The sequence below is a fragment of the Dunckerocampus dactyliophorus genome, chromosome 2 (assembly GCF_027744805.1).
Source record: "Dunckerocampus dactyliophorus isolate RoL2022-P2 chromosome 2, RoL_Ddac_1.1, whole genome shotgun sequence".
NCBI classification, from domain to species: Eukaryota; Metazoa; Chordata; class Actinopteri; order Syngnathiformes; family Syngnathidae; genus Dunckerocampus; species Dunckerocampus dactyliophorus.
The window spans coordinates 22162943-22187502 of record NC_072820.1 but is presented as its reverse complement, the minus strand read 5'-3'; the positions used below and the strand labels follow the sequence as shown (position 1 = coordinate 22187502).

The 24560-nt window shown below is 39.4% G+C and overlaps 1 protein-coding gene across 5 annotated transcripts in view; it reads left to right on the top strand.

The window, feature by feature from the left end:
- Positions 1 to 2713: 2713 nt before the first annotated feature.
- Positions 2714 to 24560, top strand: part of LOC129175335 (pituitary adenylate cyclase-activating polypeptide type I receptor-like) — a 39299-nt gene continuing 17452 nt past the window's right edge. For 2 of the 5 annotated variants that reach the window (XM_054766555.1, XM_054766554.1), the window contains exons 1-4: positions 2716 to 2947; positions 5319 to 5473; positions 15840 to 15936; positions 24402 to 24512. In XM_054766555.1, coding sequence (XP_054622530.1) covers positions 5423 to 5473; positions 15840 to 15936; positions 24402 to 24512 — 259 coding nt within the window. In that variant the 5' untranslated portion in view covers positions 2716 to 2947; positions 5319 to 5422. Of the gene's footprint in view, positions 2948 to 5318; positions 5474 to 15839; positions 15937 to 24401; positions 24513 to 24560 lie in introns of all 5 variants that reach the window. The other 3 variants (XM_054766552.1, XM_054766553.1, XM_054766556.1) reach the window with 3 other exon arrangements.

The window sequence follows — 24560 nt, the reverse complement described above, 5'->3', positions numbered from 1 at the left end:
TCACTCACAATGTCTCATATTTTTGTCTCAAAATTCAGCCATTTAGTCGCAGTGTGGGGCCCTGCCGTGTGGGAATATTAATGAGCAAGGTGAGCCCAGCAACATAAACGAGCAAGTATACCAATTTTTTTGGAAAGTGGTGGCAACATAAAAGGCAACAAAACAAACTTGCCCACCTCAAATATGTATGAACTGCCTGCAAGACAATACATGTCACAAATGGCAAACGAGTGAAAGATGATATATTGAAGGAATTATTGCATTATTATGGTGTACTATTATTATTTATTATTATGTATTATCATAACATTAATGGATTATTTGTTTTGAAAAAATGTTGACAATAATATCTTTGAGCGTCAATTTGTGGGACAATAAACATTTCAAAACGCACCTGCATTGTTTTGTGACGCAGTTAAATAAAAAAATGTTGTTTGTCCCGTCATATTTGTTTGTGTACTTCTTAAAATGAATATTAAACTGTCATCTCATCTCGATCTCGTGGACCCAATCTTGTGCATTGTCCTGACACCCAAAGTGGATTCGCTATTTTATTTCATTTTTCAATCATTTTTTCAAATGTATTTATTTTTGCTTCCTCCATCAAACAAACTATGTAGGTGAAACTCATTTTTGCTGAATTAGGTGAACCTCATTATATATTTCAGGGGCGCTGTAAAAGGGGGAAAAGTTAGGGCTATTCGAAGGGCCCATGACTGAAAAGGTGATTTTTTTTTCACGGGGCCCATAATTCCTGGTGGTGCCCCGATATATTTTAAGACATATTTTTATTTAACCTTAATGATTAATGAAGTAGGGCCGCACGGCGACCTAATGGATAGCATGTTGGCCACACAGTCTGGCTTTGAAGCTCCGTTTGGGCATATCTGTGTGGAGTTTGCATGTTCTCCCCGTGCGTGCTTGGCTTTTCTCCGGTTTCCTCCCACTTTCCAAAAACATGCATGTTAGGTTAATTGGAGTTAATTGGATTTTCCATCAATGACAGTGTGAATGGTTGTTTGTCTATATATGCCCTGTGACTGGCTGCCGACCAGTCCAGGGTGTAACCTGCCCCTCGCCCAAAGTCAGCTGGGATAGGCTCCAGCACCCCCACGACCCTAGTAAGGACAAGCGGCATAGAAAATGGATGGATGGATTAATGAAGTATCAAATGGGCAAAGCTGTAGAATTAAAGGTGTGCACACTATTTGGTAAGTAGGTGACTCTCAGTGTTGACTTAAAGCAGTTTATAAAATGTGAACAAATACTTGAATTGATTCATCATTGATTCTCCCTTGGGCATTCCTGTGTGGAGTTTGCATGTTCTCCCCGTGCGTGTGTGGGTTTTCTCCGGGTACTCCGGTTTCCTCCCACATTCCAAAAAAATGCATGTTAGGTTAATTGGCGACTCTAAATTGTCCATAGGTATGAATGTGAGTGTGAATGGTTGTTTGTCTATATGTGCCCTGCGATTGGCTGGCGACCAGTCCAGGGTGTACCCCGCCTGTTGCCCGAAGTCAGCTGGGATAGGCTCCAGCATGTCCCCGCGACCCTAATGAGGATGAAGCGGTATAGAAAATGGATGGATTGATGGATGTGGTTTCGTGGTTGAATACGACCTATGATTGTTTTTTTTTAAATGCATATTTAAGAAAATTTTACATATTTTTTTTGCCTAAATGAAGCATTTTCAAGCATAAAAATGGCTAAATGAACTCAAATATATAAGGTATAAGGCATTCAAACATGATGATATGTAGTATTCTACACGGGTCACTAGGTGTCAGTAATCTTACTGTAATGTTCGGTGAGACACACAAGGATCAGACTTGATTGGTTTTTATTGCAGGTTTGTATTATCCCACAACAGACACATTAGTCCGAGCTATTAATGCAAACACAGGCTACTGTTGCGGCCATAACCCACGCCCAGCTAAAACTCAACTTTGAACCCCCAAAATGTCACTTTCTGTCCACCCACCCCTAGAACTGGAACACATTTACAGCAACGCACACAAACACAAGGCGTATTTATGTCTTATTTACTTATTATGTCTCCTCTCTTGAGTAATACAAGTGTAAAGGTGACTATAGGGATGTTATTTCATGCCTAGACGGCTCTAATTATGTTTTTTAAAAAAAGCATATTTAGAAGGCTGTAAGCAGCTTTTCTATGCTCTAACTACAAATATATTCCATCTATAAATAAGGAATCCCATTTTGCGGAAATTCACTTATCACAGCCGGGTTTGGAATTCATGCACGTTTGTAATAATCTGTAATACTTAATAATAATTAATTCATCATTTAAATTGATTTAGTCACCAATCAATAGAGTGAAACTGTTTGCTCACTTTATTATGGTAGCCTATTTTTAGTTTTATAAATAAAAATACTAAATATAAATAATTTCATTGTGAAAATAAAACTTAAAAAAACATAAAATAAACAAACTGTGCCAACAATAATAAGGATGAATACGAATGCTACGATAATTTAACCAACAATAGTAATAATAACAGTGACATTATATAAATAATACATTAATATATAGTTTATTTTTTATGCTGTATCTTCTTCCAGCAACATGAGGCTAATCTGCTTTTTTCACTTACTTGGACCCCCCCAGGCCTCCACCCCATCCGTCTGATGAGGTGCAAATCCCAAAGGAACTGACACCCCCAATACACACACACACACACACAGCCTCCTCCTCTCCACCATCCTCCTCCTCTTCTTCCTCAGCAGCAGTAGCAGCAGTCGACGTGGTGTGAGTGCAGCAGCACAAGCAGAAACGACACCTGTCATTTTATTAGGAAACCTCACGGTGCCCATTTATTGTCTTGGGGAGGAGGAGGCAAGGACCTCGAGGGTCCACACAGGCGTGCCGCGTGCACACCTCATGGCGTCTTGTGCAGAATTTGGCGGTTGTGAGCGTTACGCGTCGGTAAGTTCCTGTCATTTTTTTTCTCCCCACAGCGCGCCTTTACTCATCTTGGCTGCATGCAGAAGATCAATGAAGATGAATAAGAAAAAAAGCCTGTTTGAAATGGTTTTAATGTGAGTGAATGTGCTGCCAATTTCATTTACTGATAAGGTCACCAACATGCAATGTTGACATGATGCTCATTGACACACATGCAAATTGTCTCCTTTGCTGCTGCATGAGCTAATGAATTTGAACTGGTGCATGTACACGGGAATCCAGTGGAACAAAAAAGAAAAAAAAGATCCCTGCAGGGTTTCTTACCGCATTGGATACCCAATTATTGACAAGCTGCTGCTGTTGGGATTTGCTTATCCCTGCAAATGTGCTTCCCATATGGCCCATATTACAGTGTCAATCAATGGATGCTTGGGTACACTCACTACAATAGCGTCCACACATCTTGTCTTTATTTGAAAGACTTTATCCGGGTGAGTCACGTCTTTCATGCCGGCTCCCTCCCTGGAGATGCTTCTTTTTCAATATCAAATTGTTGGAGGGGCGGGGGGTGCAAACAATAGCAGTGACATGGTGACACTTTGGCTTGAAGACATGGAGACAAAGCACGCTTCCTATGCGTCATGTTCCTCTCTCATGGCCCATTTGAATCATTTTTTTGCAGCATGTCTTCTGTGGTTTAATGTGTTTTAACCCCCACCCCCTTCCTCAATCCCTTGACTTATGAGTTGGTAAAACATCTGGGAGATGCTGCAGTGGTAATTGGATTGGCTATGAGAGAGAGAGAGAGAGCGAGGGAAAGGGACATGGGGTGGAATTTGTCTCCATGTGCATGGATTTGCTCATGAGGGAGATACAGTGCGTGTGTGTGTGTGTGTGTGTGTGTGTGTGTGCAGGCACTGGTACTGGCAAGTGTGTGTTTGTGCTTGCAATGATTCACTGTTTCAGGAAGCTGTGTGGATGAGTAAGACTTAAAGAGGAGGCAGGGCGGGGGTGGTTATTTTATTTATTTATATATTTTATTTTTCTCTCATTGCAAGCCTTCCAAATGTCTTTTTTTTCAGTTTTTCCAGTGCTTTTATTCTGAGCTGCTTTAATTCAAAAGATGGCTAAAACCACCTTTTTCTTTGATTTACCCGGAGATAGCGTGCTGTTTTTGGAGCAAGATGGTAAAAATATTAAAAAATATATCAATAGATAAAATGTATAAAAAATTTGAATAGACTAGATTATTACATTTTCTTTTCTTTTCTTTTCTTTTTTTTAAAACATGTATTAATAATTTTAGTCTTTTTGATGACTGTGATGATGCACATAACAGTTTCCATGGTGACAGTTGTGAAACAGTGATAAAAGAACATGCTGTCCGAGATTTATTTACGTTTTGTGCGCTTTTAAGTGGGTTTTAAGGTTGAACTTGAGGGTTAATACGCCTAAAAATCAAGTGGGATCCCATTTACCTAGCACAGTACTACTGTTTGGGAAACATACAAAAATAAACTACTTTCATGCAGCTGTATAATATGAAATGTTTTAACATAAATGATAACACACATGCATCTTACCAAGGATGGGAGTAATGGTCATGTGTAGGGCTGCAACTAACGATTAATCTGAAGCTTGTTGAGATTTTGATTAATCGTTGAGACCCTAGACCAGGGGTCACCAACGTGGTGCCCGTGGGCACCAGGTAGCCCCCCACGACCACATGAGGTGCCCGCAGGCCTGCTTTTCATTCAGGTTTTCAGTTAATAATGTGAGAACACTAGAAAGAAAAGTATTCTGAAACATAAAATGTGAGTTGTGGATACCAGCATTTTGTGAATGTTTTGGTAAAACAAGCACATTTGATTTGTTTGGGTTGAAATAAGGTATAAAATCATTTCTACAAAAATGAGTAGCTCGTGGCCATTTTCATTTTCTAAAAGTAGCTCTCATAAGAAAAAACGTTGGTGACCCCTGCCCTAGACTGACCAAATCAATAAGAACCAAACACAAACAGTGGTTTGGTCCACAACATATCAGAAAAGAGCCAAAAATGTCCATCACTGCTTTCCAGAGTCAAATCTGATGTGTGTAAACATCTTGTTCTGCCTAAAACACAAAGATAATAGGTCTGCATTCACTGATGACTACGGAAACTTAAAAATATTCACATTTGAGAGGCTGAAATCAGAGGGTAGGAATTGTTGCTTAATTGCATCTGGAATCAGTGGAAGTAAAATGGAGTGTGCTACTTAGCTGCATCCAGTAGAGGCGCTGTTGATTTCTTTGGAGTAACTTGCTTGGCAACAAAGATTCAGAACACGTTCCCAGCCTTTTGGAGGGGAGTGTATGTTTGTGTTCTCAAGACCTCTGGGATGTATTTTTGCAGGACCCTTGATGCTAAAGTGTGTCTGGAGAGGAGGCAGTGCATCGTAGACAACATATACCCACACAGGGACACGTACACAGAGAAGAAGATCTTCAGAGGACACAATGAGAGACTTGATCCTGGCTGTGATCCTCCTGCTGCCTCTGGTGAGTCCTGTAAGTGTGCACTATGCGTATGCGCACATGTTTGAGTACATATTATACTATCGTTGTTGTTGTTTATGAAAATCAAGCTGGATCCTGGAATCATATTTGGTTACGTGGAGTTAAGAAACCAAATATGGTTCCTTATATGTTCTTTTATATTATCAAAATTGGTGAAGTTTCATTATTTTCCTGACTGTTGTCAGGAGACATGACAAACAGCAATTTGACTGGCTCAGAGTTAGACGTGCGGGGGGGGCATATTCAAGGAAGCAAATATATTTTCTTCGGTATTGGTGCTTCTTCTGTCCCGCTTAATATGGATCCTTTGACTGTAGAGCAGTGCTTCTCAAATGGTGGCAGGCCACACTGTGGTGGATCAAATAAAATAAAATAAAACCACTGCTATAATGCAATCTTCATTTAAAGTACAGAATCATGACCTCATGTTGGAGTTTTAAAGTTTGCATGTTGCTTGGGTACAATTATATGGATATATTTCTGTCATGTTCTGTGTTATTCCTTGTAGTCGCAACTGGGCTTCAATGTCTTGAAGCCACAGACGTGTGCTGTGTTGCCAAAAGTCGGGCATAGATAACACCAGCCTTAGCTGCCTCGTTAGCATTGTACGGCCGTGCTGTTGTTGCCGTTGTCGGTTGACATACTACTCACGTCGAGGGTTACCAAATGTGGAGATGTGATTCAGAACGAGACAGGAGTCGAGGATAAGTGGTGTAAACCGTTTACTCTCCACTGAACAACAAGCAACAACCACTTAACATCCCATTGCTTGCAACATCATTCATCGCATGAAACGGACGTTTGTGGAAAAGTGTGACCTGCACATTCACCACTAGGAAAAAAAACCAAACATTTTTCTTAAGCCACTCGGTTGCATTTATTTGCATTTACATTTTTACTACTGCAACTTCACTGAAGACATAAGACACTTGTTTCCAAAGACAGCTCAGTCGCCCGTCTATGATCATCAGCGGTTGACTCTGTAGTTCTTTGCTAACTAACACAGTTAGGCCGCAAGTCTCAGAAATCTTACCACAAAAAAAACTTTTTATAGCTTTATAATTGTTGTTTTACATAAAGAAAACACTTCAAACTGCATATACTGTAAATACGTATAAATGATGAATGAAAAGGATAAATGAAAATTTAAGGTTACTTTTACCTTCACTGAAGACTGTTGTCTTTCCCACCTCAAGTTTCTGCTTTTCTTTTGATCACTGCTGCAAAATAACCCCAAAAAACCCCAAAAGAAAGTTGCAAGTGTCAGCATTTTGATAAAGAAGTAGTGTTGAGTAGTGTTTCTCAACACTACTGAATATGTCATAAATGATAATAATATGTATAAAAATTAGATTTTTTTTATAGGGTGCATATTTCCTGGCAGACATACATGTACAGTGGTGTGAAAAAGTGTTTGCCCCCTTCCTGATTTCTGTTTTTTTTTTTGCATGTTTGCCACAGTTAATGTTTCAGATCATCAAACAAATTTAAATATTAGTCAGTGACAACACAACTGAACACAAAATGCAGTTTTTAAATGAAACTTTTTATTATTAAGGGAGAAAAAAAATCCATGCCTACATGGACCTGTGTGAAAAATTGATTGCCCCCATTAAACATAACAACTGAGATTAATTGAGATATATCAGTCTGGAAAAGGTTATAAAGATATTTCTAAAGTTTTCATTGCAAGTTATTGCAAACACTTTGTTGCAGTTTTTGTTTGATTGCAGTTGTTGCTGCTAAGAGTGGCCCAACCAATTACTAGGTTTAGGGCGCAGTGACTTTTTCACACAGGGCCATGTAGACTTACATTTTTTTCTTCTTTAATAATAACGATTTTTATTTAAAAACTGCATTTTGTGTTCTGTTGTGTTGTCATTGACTAACATTTAAATTTGTTTGATGGTCTGAAACGTTTAAGTGTGACAAAAATGCAAAAACAAGAGAAATCACACCACTGAAAGTGGTAATTGAACACCTATTATTAGCAACAAACAGACAAATAATTCCAGTTTAGTTGTGGAGAGACTAAATCCATTTTTCATTTTTCATAACAGTAACACATGCACTTGTTTTACAAGCATGTCATTCATTCGCCATGTCATCTTTCAGCCTCCTTACATCACCCCCTCAGATTCCCCCCTTTTACCAACAAAGGTGAAGCCCCCCTCTCCGCCGATGCAGTTCGCATCTGACCTTCAGTGCCTGTTGTGCAGTACTTAGCGTGTGTCAAATGGGTCTGCAGTGAGGGCCACTGGCCTGCCACGTCAAACAGCGCGTTTATTATCGTCGGAGGGTTGCGAGGGGGTGGCTGAGTTAACTGGCCCTTGAATATAGCCTTGGGGAGGGACACCGCGTTCTGCAGCTTGCAAATGGGCGACCTATCTGATTGGACATCTGCTATTTTGGAGTAAGAGCTTGGTTGTAATGTTTGGTTACTTCATTTGGCTGCTTTTGTTTATTTACAGCAGCAAAGTAGACTTGCAAATGTATTTCCCTGTTTCCAAAACACATGATGAGGTAGCGAGGCGACACATGGACACCACCTTCCTGTTTTGCCATGAGTTATTTCTTGAATGCAATACCTAAGGATGCTAACAAGAACGTTTTATGATGAAAATACATTAAGAACAGTTGGACACACGCAGTGTATTAATAACGCGCCAAAATGGCGTTATATGTTACGCTAACCGAAAAATTTATACAACCCGAGTTAAATTTTGACGTAAATTTTTGACGTAAAACACGCTAGCAAGGGCGGACACTAGCCGAAGTTCCCCTGTGTAATAATAACTGTAAATTCAATAAATTGAACATTAATACATTTAATTCTTAGTATTATTAGTATTATAGGAATTGTACCAGTATTTATTTATATAATAAATTCAGTAAGTTAAAAATGGTACAGTTCTAGTTTTTTGACCGCAAGCATACATTTCAGTTGAGAGAAAATGTGAATGCATGTGCCATTATTTGTTGTTTACTTGTTTGTTTATATCCATAATTAATTTATACCTGATTCCCTTGCAAAAAACAACGTAAATCTAGGAAACTTCACCTGCACTGTCCAGTATCCAGGTATTTATTTCACAGTCGCACCGGTTGAATTGTTGGCTAAAAAGTTACTGACTCAATTTGGATTGTATCCTTCTAAATGAACCAATATCGTCCTTGAATCGTATGGGCAACCATAAATTGTGATACGAATCAAATCATTATTAAAACAAATCGTTACACCCCAAGTGCCCAAGCGCAACGCACACACATTTTCTCACTGTAGGCATGTATGTGTCCTGTATGTAAGCTGACGCATTATGCAGGGTTTCATATAAATAAATGAACAACTTCATCATAATCTTATTAATCTCCGGCTGAATAGATCTCAGTCATCCACATATATACATACATATATAGATATATATATATATATATATATTCTTACTGGGAAGGCCCCTCCTGCCTGACAACATGCAATTGTCTTCCTTGAAAGCACAGCCGAATATCGCGATGCGTGATGATCAAAAACAACAACAATTAAACCAACTGCTTCCTGCTGCCGTTTAAAATTCAGCCCTGGTGCTGCAGACACGGAGGCAGTGGATCCCGCGATGACCGTGTTCTCAGTAAGTCACTTATCTCATGTGGCCAGCGAGGCCTGAGGTGAATTCATATTAGAGAGTGATGAGTCAGCCAAAGACCCGCTGCTGTGTCCATCACTTCATGCGCCAAAACAAAGACTGGCCAGCCTTGCTTGTATGTACCTGTATGTATGTATATATATACAGTATATATACAGTGTGTGTATATATATATATATATATATATATATATATATAAGGTAGGTAAATATTAAGGATCGGGATCAGCTACTGATCTGCTGTATTTTGAAGATCGGATAATATCGGCTTCTGCCACGAGATCGGGCCGATCCTGTTGCTGTATAATATTCGTAACTCTGGGGCACACTCTGACACAGTATGTGCGGTAACGCCACCATGCAGACATGTCCGCGGTGTACCGTGGTGAAGTCAATAAAATACGATTGCATTGAAGAGAGTCTAAGGCCCGATGATTTCTACGTTAACGGAATCACAGAATTGCAACATGCAAACATATCAAAACGGCGGCGAAAACGATCGGAAACGCCACTCTTACAGAGCGTGAATAGAAGCTAGCAGGGTTTAGCAGAGCGTGGTATTGCAACTGTGTTTGTGTATGTGTTTTTTGCTCGCGTGACTCAGGCTGGATGAGTATATTTTCACTGTGTTGTCTTCTACCACTTTAAAGTAAGGACGATTTGATAATGTAAGGACCATTTTACAATGCCCACTGACGACATACAGGTTCTGAGCAGTGTTGCCAACTTTTCAGTCACAAACGTAGCTGTTGGCTGTCCTAGAAGTTGCTAGTTGGTGTCATCGTCTAATTTGCATATCTAACCCATATGATGTAAAATGCTGTAGGAAAAAAGCATAACCCTGTAGGAGAGACAAAAAAAGTGAGTAAACCTTAGTCATGTTTAGAACTACAAAGAAACTTGATTCTTGGTTTGTTCGTTTAAAATTGTCCATCATTTCATCAGAAATGATATTGATATTTATTATATGATTTATACAATATATAATAATATAATATATACAATATTTAATATTTTATATTTAATATTTGTAATAGCAATTCATTTGCATTTTCGATGCGTAGAGCTCCACATCATGGCTTGTAACTGCCTTTGGGCGGGTTGGCCTTTTCAACAGCACCCTCCGCTGCTCAGTGAGAACACAAAATGCAGAACAATACGTGCTTTCACAATACTAGAAAACTACCCAATGAGATCAGAAAAAGTCCGTAGATTTGTCGGCAGTCGCTTTTGAGAAAATATATCATCAAGCGGGGTTGGAATGTCGCCAGATCTAGCGACAAAATCGCCAAGTTGGCAACACTGGTTCTGAGTGATAAAAGATGGGAGGCACGTTTATTTTTGCACCCAACCATCAATTGCAATTCTCAACACACGCGACAAACTTCCGGCCTTCAAAATAAGAGCACTTTTTGTCACATTTGTCTAATTGTGTAAACAAAATAAGAGTCTTACATTAATAACTTCTTAAGTGCAAGCACGGGCATTACAGTTTGTTGAAGATTTTGACATCCCATTAGAAAAGTTAGCTAAGCTACATCCATTTCTCAATTACTGGACAAAAATGGGCCAATGATGTGTTGCATCCATAAATGTAAGGATTTTTGCATTTCATTCATAGGCATTTTATTCATTGACCCAAATAGCATACACTCTGTGGAAAAGGTAAAAAACGTAATTCTAAAAAATTAAAACGGAAAAAACGGAATTTGGGAAAAACTAAAACGTAATTCATACATAGGGTCCTAAGAGAGTTTGTTAAAAAAAAAGTAATATATTCTAAATTACACCACAAATTGATATATAACCATGTCATAACCATGTCTTACCCTAAAAGTATATTGCATGCCCATTTTTTACATTTTTATCTGTTATTGGATGGACTTTTATTGGATCTTTTTTTGGATTAGGGACCTTATTCACAGGTTTGTTACAAAAGCCAAACAATATATTTGGTCTTCCTCCATCCAGCCATCCATTTTCTATACCGCTTCTTCCTCATTAGGGTCGCGGGGGTATGCTGGAGCCTATCCCAGCTGACTTCGGGCGACAGGCGGGGTACACCCTGGACTGGTCGCCAGCCAATCGCAGGGCACATATAGACAAACAACCATTCACGCTCACATTCATACCTATGGACAATTTAGAGTCGTCAATTAACCTCACTGCATGTTTTTGGAATGTGGGAGGAAGCCGGAGTACCCGGAGAAAACCCACGCGCACACGGGGAGAACATGCAAACTCCACACAGAAATGCCCAGGGGAGAATCGAACCCAGGTCTTCCCGATCTCCAAGCTGTTACTGTGTTGGCCAACGTGCCAACCACTAGACCACCGTGCGGCCCTATTTGGTCTTCCTGTGTAATAGAAAAAGTAAATTCAGCAAAACTTTGGTTGCATTATTTTTAATGCTTTGAAGAGCTATTTTCATCACCACATTCAATTCCACAAATTCATGTTTGTAACAAAAGCTTCTTTTTTTTTTTTTTTTTTTTTTAAAGAATCACTATCGGATCGGCAAGACAAAAAAAATGTGATCAAATCGGAAGCCAAAAATGTTGATTGGGACATCCCTAATACATATAGTCATGGAAAAAATGATTAGACCACCCTTGTTTCTTCAGTTTCTTGTTCATTTTAATGGCTGACACAACTAAAGGTACCTTTGTTTGGACAAAGCTCATAAGAGCTACATTTTTTGGCAGTACAATGCTATAGTTATTCATGTAAGTAAGTAAGTAAGTAAGTAAGTGATTTTGGTTATTATCAAGAAAACGATGGAAGTTGCTAGATATGCGCTCTTAAATTCAACTCTTGCCCATGTTGATGAATTTGGTGTTTTAATAAAGACGAAAAGTGTCTGTGCTGGTATGCTATGTTCATTCCCCTTTAAGACAAGGTACAGCGTGTGTCGTCACATGACTCCACCCATCCAGCCTGAACAAGAAGGGAAACTGACGCTGAGGGAACGGGTGATGGTTCAAATGAAGACGCGGCTGTACAGTGCCAGCATTTCACTCGCTTATGCGCCTAAAAATAGACTGTGCGAGTAGAAAAAATAAAAAGGGAGCACGTGTGCGACTATGTTTTTCAACCTTTTCATCCGCATTTTGCTGCTGAAATAAGTCCATACAAAGTGAATCAAAGTAGAGTAACATTTTGGGGCATCTGTATAAAAATCTGCAAGTCTCCTACAACTTTTCTTGGCTTGCATCGCCACTCGCCTTGATGCGCCATGACATCTCAGCCGTACAAGCTGCACTCGCTGACGTAGCTAAAAGCCCTGTCACACCTTGACGATTTAGCCAGCGTACGCCAATGTATGAAAAAATTGGCCAATACGCTGGCGTACGTCAAATAAGTTATGGGTAAGTTTTGTATAAGTTAAGAGCACACTGAAGCATGCCGGCATATGTCGTAGTGCGTCCAAGTCATCCAAAAATTTTGTACATGCTCAAAACATTTCGACGTATGTCAACGTATGCTTCATACGTTGCCGCATACGCGGGCAATAAGTTATGCGATTGTTGATGCCCGTTCACACACGTTATTTGTAAGTTACGCACAAGTCGTAATACGTCAACATACCTTAAGACAAAACTGTGTTTTCTTGGCTCTCTTCTTGGCTAGGGTTGGCTCAGAGGAAATGGAGATAAAGTACAGATAAAGTACCTGCACATTATGCGATGCCTTGAAGGATATTTATACTGCTACATGCTTGACCAGTAGAGGGCACTGTGACACTGGGAATGAACCTGCGTCATCTCCATCAGAGTGAGAGTGGGAGGGGGAGGCTGTGGGTGGTGATGGATCCCTCTGCCCTGATACTTCTTGGCAGCAGTCTTCGAAAATTTTCTTCGGCATGATGGTGATGTTGACACTGCCATGTCTAGTGAGGTGAGTCATCAAATGGCAGCCTTTTTATAGGTTAAGGCACGTCATCGTCGGCCATACGCTGCCGTGCGTTTTGCATAAGTTAGACTGGTGTTGGGCATAAGTTGTGAATGCCGGCAACACGCTACGCATTCGTTGATATAAGTTATAGAAACGTTCTATATAAGTTTTAAAGCCTTTGTAAAAACAAAAAACATGTACATCATGACCAATTATGCAAAATTGGCAATTCACAAAAAAAGAACAAGATAATGAAAACATTATAAAAGCGTCTCTGTAGGAAACCATGATTAGTTTGCTGTTGGTAGCAGTTTTCCACGCTTTATTTGATGTGACAAGTCGATGGTCACATGGCTACAAGAACATGTGAAATTCTCTTTTCATTGTGTAAATGCTCATTTCGATGATGGTTATCTATCCAGTTTCTAAAGCCAACATGGCGCACACATATAGACAAATAACCTGACAATGGAATGTCTGCAATTGAATAGAATTGTTAGAAAAATGAGAAAGTCACTATATTTCTAAACACTATCACTATATATTGCAGTGTGCTAAGTGGCTATCAGTAATGTAATTGCATGAGACGTGATGCCAGTCATGTTATGTGGCTGCATGTGTGCTTAGTACATGCGTGTACAGGATGTAGTATGCCAGGGTATGTGCATTACATTCATATTTGTGGACCGCAGCCCAGGGAGATTCATTTTGGGTTCCACAAAGATGATGTTGAGCAAAAGAACACAAAATGCAAAGTCAGTATGAAAACTGTCATAACCACCCAAAGCACATTATGGAAATGGAGCGTTGTTGGCGCTTTTTGGAGGTTTTTTCAGAAGGCTTTATAGGCGGAATAGGTGCGTCCCATTACGTGCATTATATTTCATTGAAAGTAATGTGTGCTAGTTGGTCAATAAATCAACGAAAAGCAGTTGATTTGTTTTTCCTGCAATTATTTTCAGATGGCAAAGATGTATAGTGGTCAGGGATTTATCGTGCATTTATCGTTATCGAGGTAAAACTGCCCAATTTATTTATCGCGATATTGATTTGAGGTCATATCGCCAAGCCCTAATATATATACAGTTTATGTATATATATGTATATATGTATATAAGTATAATAGAATTTACAAACATCATTTTATTGTTTTGTCTCCGCCTTTTCTAAAACTAACGTCTGTTCCGGTCCAGACACTGCTGACAACGCAAAGCAATGGAATTGCACACATCACGAAGCAATTCCCTTGGTATTTACGTACGTTCACTTTCAGTGGCTGCTCTCAATTCAGCAACTGTTGCAGCTCTAATAGTGTAGACTTTGTCTTTTAGGTACCCCTTAAAAAAAGTGTAGTGGTGTGAGGTCTGGTGAACGTGGAGGGGATTCAACGAAACCCCTCCCTCCAATTCACTGGTTTGCCAAGATCTCATCAAGGAAGGTTCTAACATTGTGATGGTAGTGTGGGGATGCTCCATCTTAGCATGACAGACTGTTGCAGCAAGTGTATACATTGTTTGGTAAACATTAACAGAATTGAGTAAAAGTGGTTAAATTGAGTAAATGGGTCATCCCGGACATGCTGGGTTAAAAATTGTGTATTTTAGTACAGTCGTCCCTCTCTAAATCGCGTTTCGCACATGGCTCCCTCACTTGATCATGGATTTTGAAAAATTAGCTGTCTAATAAACGATCGCTGTTTTGTGGTTGACTATGGCCTGTTATTAGTAAAAAAAAAATGCATATTTAAGCCAATGTTACGTATTATTGGCCTAAATTTTGCATTTACAAGCATAAATATGTTCAAAATGAAGTAAAATACAAATACAGTTTAAGGCAATACCAGACGTTGATGAACTGTAGTCTACACAGGCGCACTAGACTTGATCGCCAGCGACAGGCTTTTATTATTTTATATATTTTTTAAATTTCAAAACAGGCACAAAATTAACATAATCATCATCATAATCATCATAATCATCATCATCATCATAATAACACGGGCTACTGTTGTGGCCATACTCCAGCTAAAACTCAACTCTGTATCCCCGACATCACTTCCTGTCCACAAGTCCTGAAGTGATTTATTGAAACACAAACACGTCTTTTTTATGTCTAAAATGGGTTATTTTCTCTGATTATGTCTACTATATTGGGTAATATGACTGTAGAGGTGACTACAGTGGTGTTATTTCTTGTCTAGAGGGTTCTCGTAACATTAAAAACCGTATGGTTTTGTTTTTTAATGTTACATAAGTTATCAATATATAACAACCCTTAACTCCTATTATAACACATTCTGATCCTGTCTTATCATTTTCTTATGGTATTTATAAATGGTAGATGTTGACTACAGGAAATGCACAAATAAATGTATTAGCAATTGATGTGACATGTTACGGTGGTAGAATGAAATAAGCTTTGCTTCTTCCTATTCCTTTTTGTTCATGTGGAACTGTGAACTGTAACATGTGATGTATTCCAGTGTACCCTGTATGCATGTTCAAAAAAATTAAACCATTACCATTACCATGTAGGTGGTTGCAAACAGTTTTCTATGCTGTAACTATGAAAATATTCCATTTATAATGAAGGAATTGCGCTTTGCGGAAATTCACTTGTCGCAGTCGGGTCTGGAAACAATTAACCATGATAAATGAGGGATTACTGTATATTCTACATATGGAATCCATTGCAAACATGCTTGCGCTAACGGTGCCATATTTTACTACACTTGTATAAACGTTTGATGTTCATTTCCTTTGTTGACCAGTGCTGTCCTTCATTACGCTTCATGATGGTTCACATCAGGTGTGTTTTCTTCAGGTGGCCTCGGAGTCGGAACACTGCATCATCATGCGAGAGCATGAGAAGTGCATGGAGAGGATGGCAATGCACAGCCCTAGCGATGAGTTGGACTTAGGTGAGTGTGCATGAATGTAGTGTAGAAGTCCAGGTAGAAAAACACACCTTGAATGATTAGGAAGAGTTTTGACAAAGACCAACGGTGCAACAGTTCAGACTATCATTGAAGTTTATCTCTGTGTTCCTTCAGTCCAGCTTAGGGTATTTCATCTACCTGCCTACTTCTTCACATAGTGGACTAGACGCCTTGTCTTAATTAATTGCAGCAAATAGAATAGACCTCCACTTTAACCGGGCTGATACTTAGTCTGACGTTTTACCTTACAACATACAGTATAGTATTACTGTATATACACAATGTATTTCCATCCATCCATCCATTTTCTATACCGCTTCTCCTCCTTCTCGCGGGGCCTACTGGAGCCTATCCCAGCTGACTTTGGGCGACAGGCGGGGTACACCCTGGACTGGTCGCCAGCCAATGGCAGGGCACATATAGACAAACAACCATTCACACTCACATTCATACCTATGGACAATTTAGAGTCATGGATGTGGGAGGAAACCGGAGTACCCGGAGAAAACCCACGCACACACGGGGAGAACATGCAAACTCCACACAGAAATGCCCAAGGGAGAATCAAACCCAGAACCCATCCCGATCTCCAGGCTGTTACTGTGTTGGCCAACATGCTAACCACTAGACCACCGTGCAGCACACAATGTATTTGCTTGAAAAAAATCTGAAATTTAATATTATTAGAAAATTGCATTAGAACAAATCGATGCCTCCTCTCTAATATAGAAGTGTGAGTCGAAAAAATGTCTGCACTTAGTGTCGCTGCTTGTCACTCAGGGGTGGTGGTGCTCCCACAGCCAAACCAGTTGAGAACCACTGCTTTAGATGACAGAAAATACCAAAAAGATATATTTTATTATTTATTAGGTGTATACCAAATATGGTGTAGGAGCCATTTATGCTGCTTTTGGGTTTAGTTCACCTGGTTTGTTTTGGGATAATTGTGTAGTGCTATAATTGGTGGCGGTATGGAGGTGTTGCATATATAGGTGCGGAATTGATAGTGCATGGAATTAGAGTGATGGGAGGTCACACGTTTTTAACCCCTCACACGCACACTCATGCACACCATTGCACCACTTTCACACCCTCCATTTATTTAACCTGCCATAACATTTGCTATCTTGGACATAGAATTCATTTTTTTTCATTGGTATACAATAAACACAATAATTCCAACGTGATCATCTGTCTGGACATTGCATTGGAGCGCGTCATTACCTGGATTCCCTGCACCCAGAAGCAACAAGAATAGATTTGCTGTGAGGTCACATCTTCTCCTGACTATAGCGTGTTTCCCACAGGACTGCGATCTATCTATGGCGTCTGATTTCTTGATTACGTCATCGTCGAATTTGCATCATTGCCCATAATGCCAAACTCTGTCTGGAGAGATGATTTTCAAAAATTAAGTGTTTGTGTGGGGCCGCACGGTGGTCTAGTGGTTAGCATGTTGGCCAACACAGTCACAGTCTGGAGATCGGGAAGACCTGGATTCGCTTCTCCCCTGGGCATTTCTGTGTGGAGTTTGCATGTTCTCCCCGTGCGTGCGAGGGTTTTTTCCGGGTACTCCGGTTTCCTCCCACATTCCAAAAACATGCATGTTATTCTAAAATTGTCCATAGGTATGAATGTGAGTGTGAATGGTTGTTTGTCTATATGTGCCCTGAGATTGGCTGGCGACCAGTCCAGGGTGTACCCCGCCTGTCGCCCAAAGTCAGCTGGGATAGGCTCCAGCATGCCCCGGCGACCCTAATGAGGAGAAGCGGTATAGAAGATGGATGGAAGTGTTTGTGTGTGTGATGGGTGAAACGGGGCTTTAGATTAAAACCGTTATTCATGATATTCATTCAAAAATATTCCTGATGTTTCCTTGAGTTCCGTGTAAAACTCCATGTAAATGTTTTCAGAAAACGAACAGTAAATTCACAAAAACAACATCTATAGTTCATGGCGCCAGCCATGACAGACTCGTTGCAGCAAAGCATCCGGAAGTGACATCGGCAGAGTAACACCTCTCTACTAAACAAACGCTTCTCGAGGTAGCTCGTCGACTTCATTCGGTATATTTTCATCAAAATAGTAGTCATGCCAAAACGTTGCGTTACTGTTGGCTGTTCACGTCATCCGAGTGATACTAAGTTTGTTTTCTTTTCCAAAAGATGAAGGTTTAAGACTACAATTGATGAAGCAAGTGCAGAAAATGACAGACAAATAGACGTCCACCTCGAGTTCTGTTCTTTGCAGCGAACAAGCAGCTCCGGAGTAATTTAGACTTACCATTTTGTGTTTGGAAGGTGACAAATCTTCATCTTCATGTCGTAAGGCTTAGGTCCATGTTGAGCAAGTATTTCATCTCCAAATGTTTCTCCCCTCTGTTCTCCTAGAAAATGATTGACACAAATCTGCGTCATAATCACTCAGTCTCATAAACAAGCTATGTTTGTGTAGCTGAGAAGTCACTTCCGGTAATGACACTTTGCCGCAACAACGAGTTCGTCGTGGCTGGCCCCATGGGCTATAAATGTACCGTTCACTTTCAAAAAGCAAACAATGTAGAACATACTGTAATTAAAACAATATAACATATTTAAGCAAAGTTGATAAATCATGTCAGTGAACCTTTAAGGAGACTTTGGATGTGAGAGTACATTGGTGGAGCTCTAGCAGGACTTCCAGGTAATTGAGAGAGCACTCCGTGTGTCTTCCACCGCTGAGAAAGGCTGGTTGCTTTATTTGCTCAGACTTCTGACTGTCACGCACATATGGCAGAGTGTCCACATGGCTGTGTTAGCTGCTGTTTGACTGATAATCACATCGTGAGCCTCGAAAACTCACCATACTCCGTCAAGTGTTTGTTTTCAAATGCCGTATTAAACTAATGTGCTACCCCCGCAAGGTAGTCTTGGTGCCATGTGTTGGTAGTTAAGTTCCACACGGCAGTCATGATGTTTTTGTTTTGGCATGATGCTCAAGGCAGGAGCACGATGCCCAAGACGTTAGTTAGGGCAAGACACAGGTAAAACTGCCCAATTTCAGACACAGTACTAGCCATAGGTGATTGGCTTTTGTGATTGCCATTGAAAGGCATTCATCGACATATGCCGATCATGTGATTTTTCACAGAAATCAGCCAATACTGATCGGTGGCCGATCAATCGGAGCAGCCCTAATGGGCTGATATCATTTTATAAAAATGTGTTCCAAAAAAGCATTTCATACAGTCAGAGGCTTAATCACCAGCCAACCATTTGTTTTCCAGAAAGGTCAAAGTGAGGATCAGAGATGAGTGTGACTTTATTTTAACTTCCTTTTTTTTTTCGATGAATGAATGAACACCAAGAGATAATAAAGTGTCATGTGCAGCTCTCAGCACAGCAAATGCCTACTTGCAATGTCATGCTGAGTTGCCTTCTCATATCCTCCCTCACCCACCCCCAAAAAAGGCCTGCAAATTTACTGTATGACTCCTGGAAGCAATTATTTTCTTGGCTGAGTCCGCCATTTTTCATTAGCAACTTTTTGAGCCACCCCCACTGTCTGGAAGCCAGCAGACTGCAACTCCCAGAGTGCACAGCAGTGAATCACACATGACAAATCAGCAGGAGGAATAGACGATTTAGTGTAGCATAACATGCTAAAAGAGGCGAGGTATCACTGTCTTGTTATTCATCAGGCAGCCTGCATGTTTCTTTAACCATAAACCATAAACAAGTTATGGCATACTTTATCATTGCATCATGTTAGCCTCACCAACTACCTACTGAGCCTTTCAGAAGAAATACGGTGGTGTGAAAAGTGTTTGCTTCCTTCCTGATTTCTTCTTTTTTTGTTGCATGCTTGTAACACTTAAATGTTTCTAAAACAATCCATTCATCCATCCATTTTCTATGCTGCTTATCCTCATTAGGGTCACGGGGTATGCTGGAGCCTATCCCAGCTGACTTCGGGCGAGAGGCGGGGTATGTTTCAGATCATCAAACAAATTTAAATATTAGTCAATGCAAACACAACTGAACACAAAATGCAAAATGCAAAAACTTTTAATTATTACGGAAGAAAAAAAATCCAAACCTACATGGCCCTGTGTGACAAAGTGATTGCCCTCTAAACCTAATAACTGGTTATGCCACCCAATTGAGCGTTCACAATAACTTGCAATTAGTCTCTTACAGCGCTGTGGATGAATTTTGGCCCACTCATCTTTGCAGAATTGTTTTGATTCAGCCACATTGGAGGGTTTTTGAGCATGAACAGCTTTTTTAAGGTCATGCCACAGCATCTCAATAGGTTTCAGGTCAGGACTTTGACGAAGCCACTCCGAAGTCTTCATTTTTGCTGCGGTCTTGGGGCAATTTTGGTTGGCCGGCCACCCCTGGGAAGGTTCACCACTGTTCCATGTATTCGCCATTTGTGGATAACGGCTCTCACTGTGGTTCGCTGGAGTCCCAAAGCTTTAGAAATGGCTTTATAACCGTTTCCAGACTGATAGACCTCAATTAATCTCAGATAAGTTATGTTTTAATTGGTTGGCAGTCACTTTTTCACACAGGGCCATTTAGGTTTTGATTTTTTTGTCCCTTAATAATAAAATGTTCCATGTAATAACAGCATTTTGTGTTAAGTTGTGTTGTCATTGACTAATATTGGAATTTGTTTGATGATCTGAAACATTTAAGTGTGACAAAATAAGAAATCAGGAAGGGGACAAACACTATCACACCACTGTATGTTACATTTATGCTGAGCACAAATAGAAAAATTCAGGATTTGCAGAAATCAGAGCTGATGGTAGGAGGAAATCATGTAAATGAAAGCGAAAGGAAGCAAAAATGTAAAGGGATTGTTGCACAAGGATCATCTTGTGTGAGACAGCACTCTTTTATGTAGTCGTAACATTCATTAGTTGTTTCAGCTAATTCGGCTCATTAATTGACGGGATAAAATATATATTATGTTTTATTTTTAAGGAAATATATTGTATGGAGGTAATAAATAAATATATACAAAATAATAATATTGTTCCTGTGGATTAAAGAACATCTCATATTGGAACAAGAATTTTGTACGATTTTTAGTAGAATTTTATACAAAAATTGCAATTATTAAAAAGAAGTGACATGTTTGGAATATCATGAAAAATCTTCATGACTTTCAATGAAATGTTTTTAATGTACTATTCCCATAGCCACCACCCTGTAACCCTAAACTAACGATACATCATTAGCAAAACAATAATGAATAATGAAATTATAATTAATATATTATATCTAATTATTTAGTAAAAGTATAATAATTCTAAGCATATAATTATACAGGGTGATTGAAAAGTCACTGTATTGAAATAGTAATCTATTTTAAAATACTTATAATTTATTTATGAACAACAATTGATAAAAAAAAAAAAAAAATGGATATGCGAGGAAAGCAATTAGCATGAGGTTTTTTATCAGGAATTTTATCAGGAAGTCTTGCAGGATGGAAGACAAAACTTCTTGTGTTTTTGTATTTGTAGGGCTTCCAAATTTCGAACAACATAAGCAATCTGAAAAAAAATTACAGATTCAATTCTCACACATTAAAGAACGGACGTAAAAAACATTGAGAAGAAAATTACAATAAATAAATAATTTATAAGCATGTTAAAATAGGGCCGCACGGTTAGCATGTTGGCCACAGGAGATCAGGAGATCGGGAAGAACTGGGTTCGAATCCTCGTTGGGCATCTCGGTGTGGACTTTGCATGTTCTTACCGTGCGTGCGTAGGTTTTCTCTAGGTACTCCGGTTTCCTCCCACATTCCAAAAACATGCATGTTAGGTTAATTGGCGACTCTAAATTGTCCATAGGTATGAATGTGAGTGTGAATGGTTGTTTGTCTATATGTGCCCTGTGATTGGCTGGCGACCAGTCCAGGGTGTACCCCGCCTCTCGCCCGAAGTCAGCTGGGATAGGCTCCAGCATACCCACGACCCTAGTGAGGATAAGCAGCATAGAAAATGAATGGATGTTAAAATAGGGAGTTATTTTTCACCCTGTATATATTCCATCCATCCATCTTCTATTCCGCTTATCCTCACTAGGGTCACTGGTATGTTGGAGCTTATCCCAGCTGAGGTATAAGCTGAGGTATTATTAATATAATTTTGATTACATTCATAAAAATGCCACAACAGTGAAAAAAAACTTTTGCACTGTTAGCATTTCCTGTCTTTGGATTGGCTAGGAGAAGTCATAGTCAAAGTTCTACTGCGTGACAGTGAAACATTCGTTTTAACTCCACTTTAAGTTACCAGTTATGGTTCCTTTTTGCCCAAAAGCCAAAGACAGCTACAAAATGTCAAAATTTGCAGATTTTGGGCCAGGAAGAAAAGGTTTCACTGTTTTCAAAGGATTGTTACACCAAACAAACATATTCCCTTGTATTTATTTGTTGATTTTCTAGTCTAGTATGCCTTTTATTATTATGCCATGTAGTTAGTAGTAGAAATTAAATAAATACATGAATTAATATTATAAATATGCTGTGTTGATCCTATACTTTAATATGTTGCGGGATGCTTAGGTTGTGTGTGCAGTAAGTGGCCACTACTGGTAGTATGGGCCTTGTTGCAGAAAGTGCTCTATCTAAGCAGTTCCCTTCGTAGTGTCAGTGCGGCTCATTTGACTCAGATTTGCCCTTTAAATGTAATTGGCTTCCTGTCCGGCTCAGCAGACACAACCAAAACACATTAGAGAGCCACGTCAACTCAAGAAAGGTCTCTGCAAAATCACTCTTGTACACGTCACGCTATGTACTCTTTGTTTATACTCATATACTGCAGTATATAACACACACTACACCCCTGAAGCGTGAGTGATAGAGAACATCTGGAGAGATGGGAGGAGCTGAATGTAAAATACATGGAACAAGGGAAGACACGAGAGTAAAACAAATATATTATGCAGTACATTATGGTAAGCTAAGACTCAATGGATCGGCAGGACAGCCTATGTGTGCTGTATCATTTATGTCAATGTATCATTTATGTACGTTTTGGATGTGATTTTGCAGAAATTAGCTTTTTAATTATACTTTTTATTTTAGATTTATGTATTAATTATGTCCTGGTGTGTAATGGTACACACTGCTGGGGCCCAACATAGCCACTGGCGATGTCATGTGCCCGTCCCAAGCTTGCATAAATGGGAGGGTTGCAACAACACAGGAATGTGGCGTATAAGCTAAGCCAAATCAAACATGCAATTGACTGGATGTGGTGACCCCTTTTATAAAATACACAGTAATTCCTCATTTTTTTTATGTTAATTGGTTCTAGGCCTGACTGTGATAAGTGAATTTCTGCGAAGTAGGATTCCTTATAAATATTCATAAATATTTCTGTAGTTAGAGCATAGAAAACCTGTTTACAACCTTCTAAATACGTTTTTTATTATTAGAGCCCTCTAGACATAATAAGAGAAAATAAGAGAATAAGAAATATATGACGTAAATAAGACTTGTGCCGGTGTGTTGCTATGATTGTGTTCCCTAGGGCAGCTGAGTCAGAGTTGAGTTTTAGCCTGCTGTGGGTTACTGCAGCAACATGTTAGCCCATGTTTTTGTTAGGAATTTTTATCAGGGATTATTGTGGCTGTTGTGAGATAATTCAAATCTACAATAAAAGCCTCACCAAACATTACAGTCACATTACTGTATTTTACTTCATTTAGCCATTTTTATGACTAAAAATGCTTAATTTAGGCAAAAACATATCAAATTTGCTTCAGTATGCATTTTTTTTACTAATAATAGGGCGTATTCAACCACAAAACAGCATGATTTATTAATTATATATTTTTGATAAACCGTGATAGAGTGAAGCTGCTAAATTTGAACCGCGATGTGGCAAGGGCCGACTGTACCAATCACAACATACTGATAATACATTTATTGTCCAAAAACCTTTCTTTTCTTTACTTTTTTTTTTTCCAATAAATGAAATAATTTTAAATACTAAAAAAAAAACCACAATAAATTTCTTCTTCATTTTCTTTAAAGAAAATGGTTCCAACTCTGTCAATAATAATTTTTCAGTAGGTCCAGCAATAAAAACACAACATTTAAGGCAAAAGTGGCGTATTGATGTGCTAAATCTACCAGCAAGGGGTACATTTTCTGTTTCAGACACATTGCGTTGTTTTTGTTTTTTTGCATTAAAATAGTCCTGCATCTCATCAACTGTGAACCCTTCTTCTTTACTTCCTGTACTTACAACCCATTCAGGCTGCTAACTAGTTAGGTCTGAATTGAATGCATCATCTGGTGGTTGCTTCCAAGTGGTGAAACCTCTTTTTCCTCCTTTAGTTTTAACCATGAAAAACAATGACTTGTATCATGGATGTCCCTTGTATGTCCCAGTGTTCATGGATGTTAAGTCGCATCACCCATGCTTGCTTGCACAGTGTGTCCTTGGCTGTGGGACAACCTGACCTGCTGGCAGGGGGCCAGCGTGGGCGAGGTGGTGGTGGTCAACTGTCCAGAGTTCTTCCACGACCTCATGGGCCCAGAGGACGGTAAGCGGCAGACAAACTTTTCATCCACCTGAAGTATGTCGACTTTCA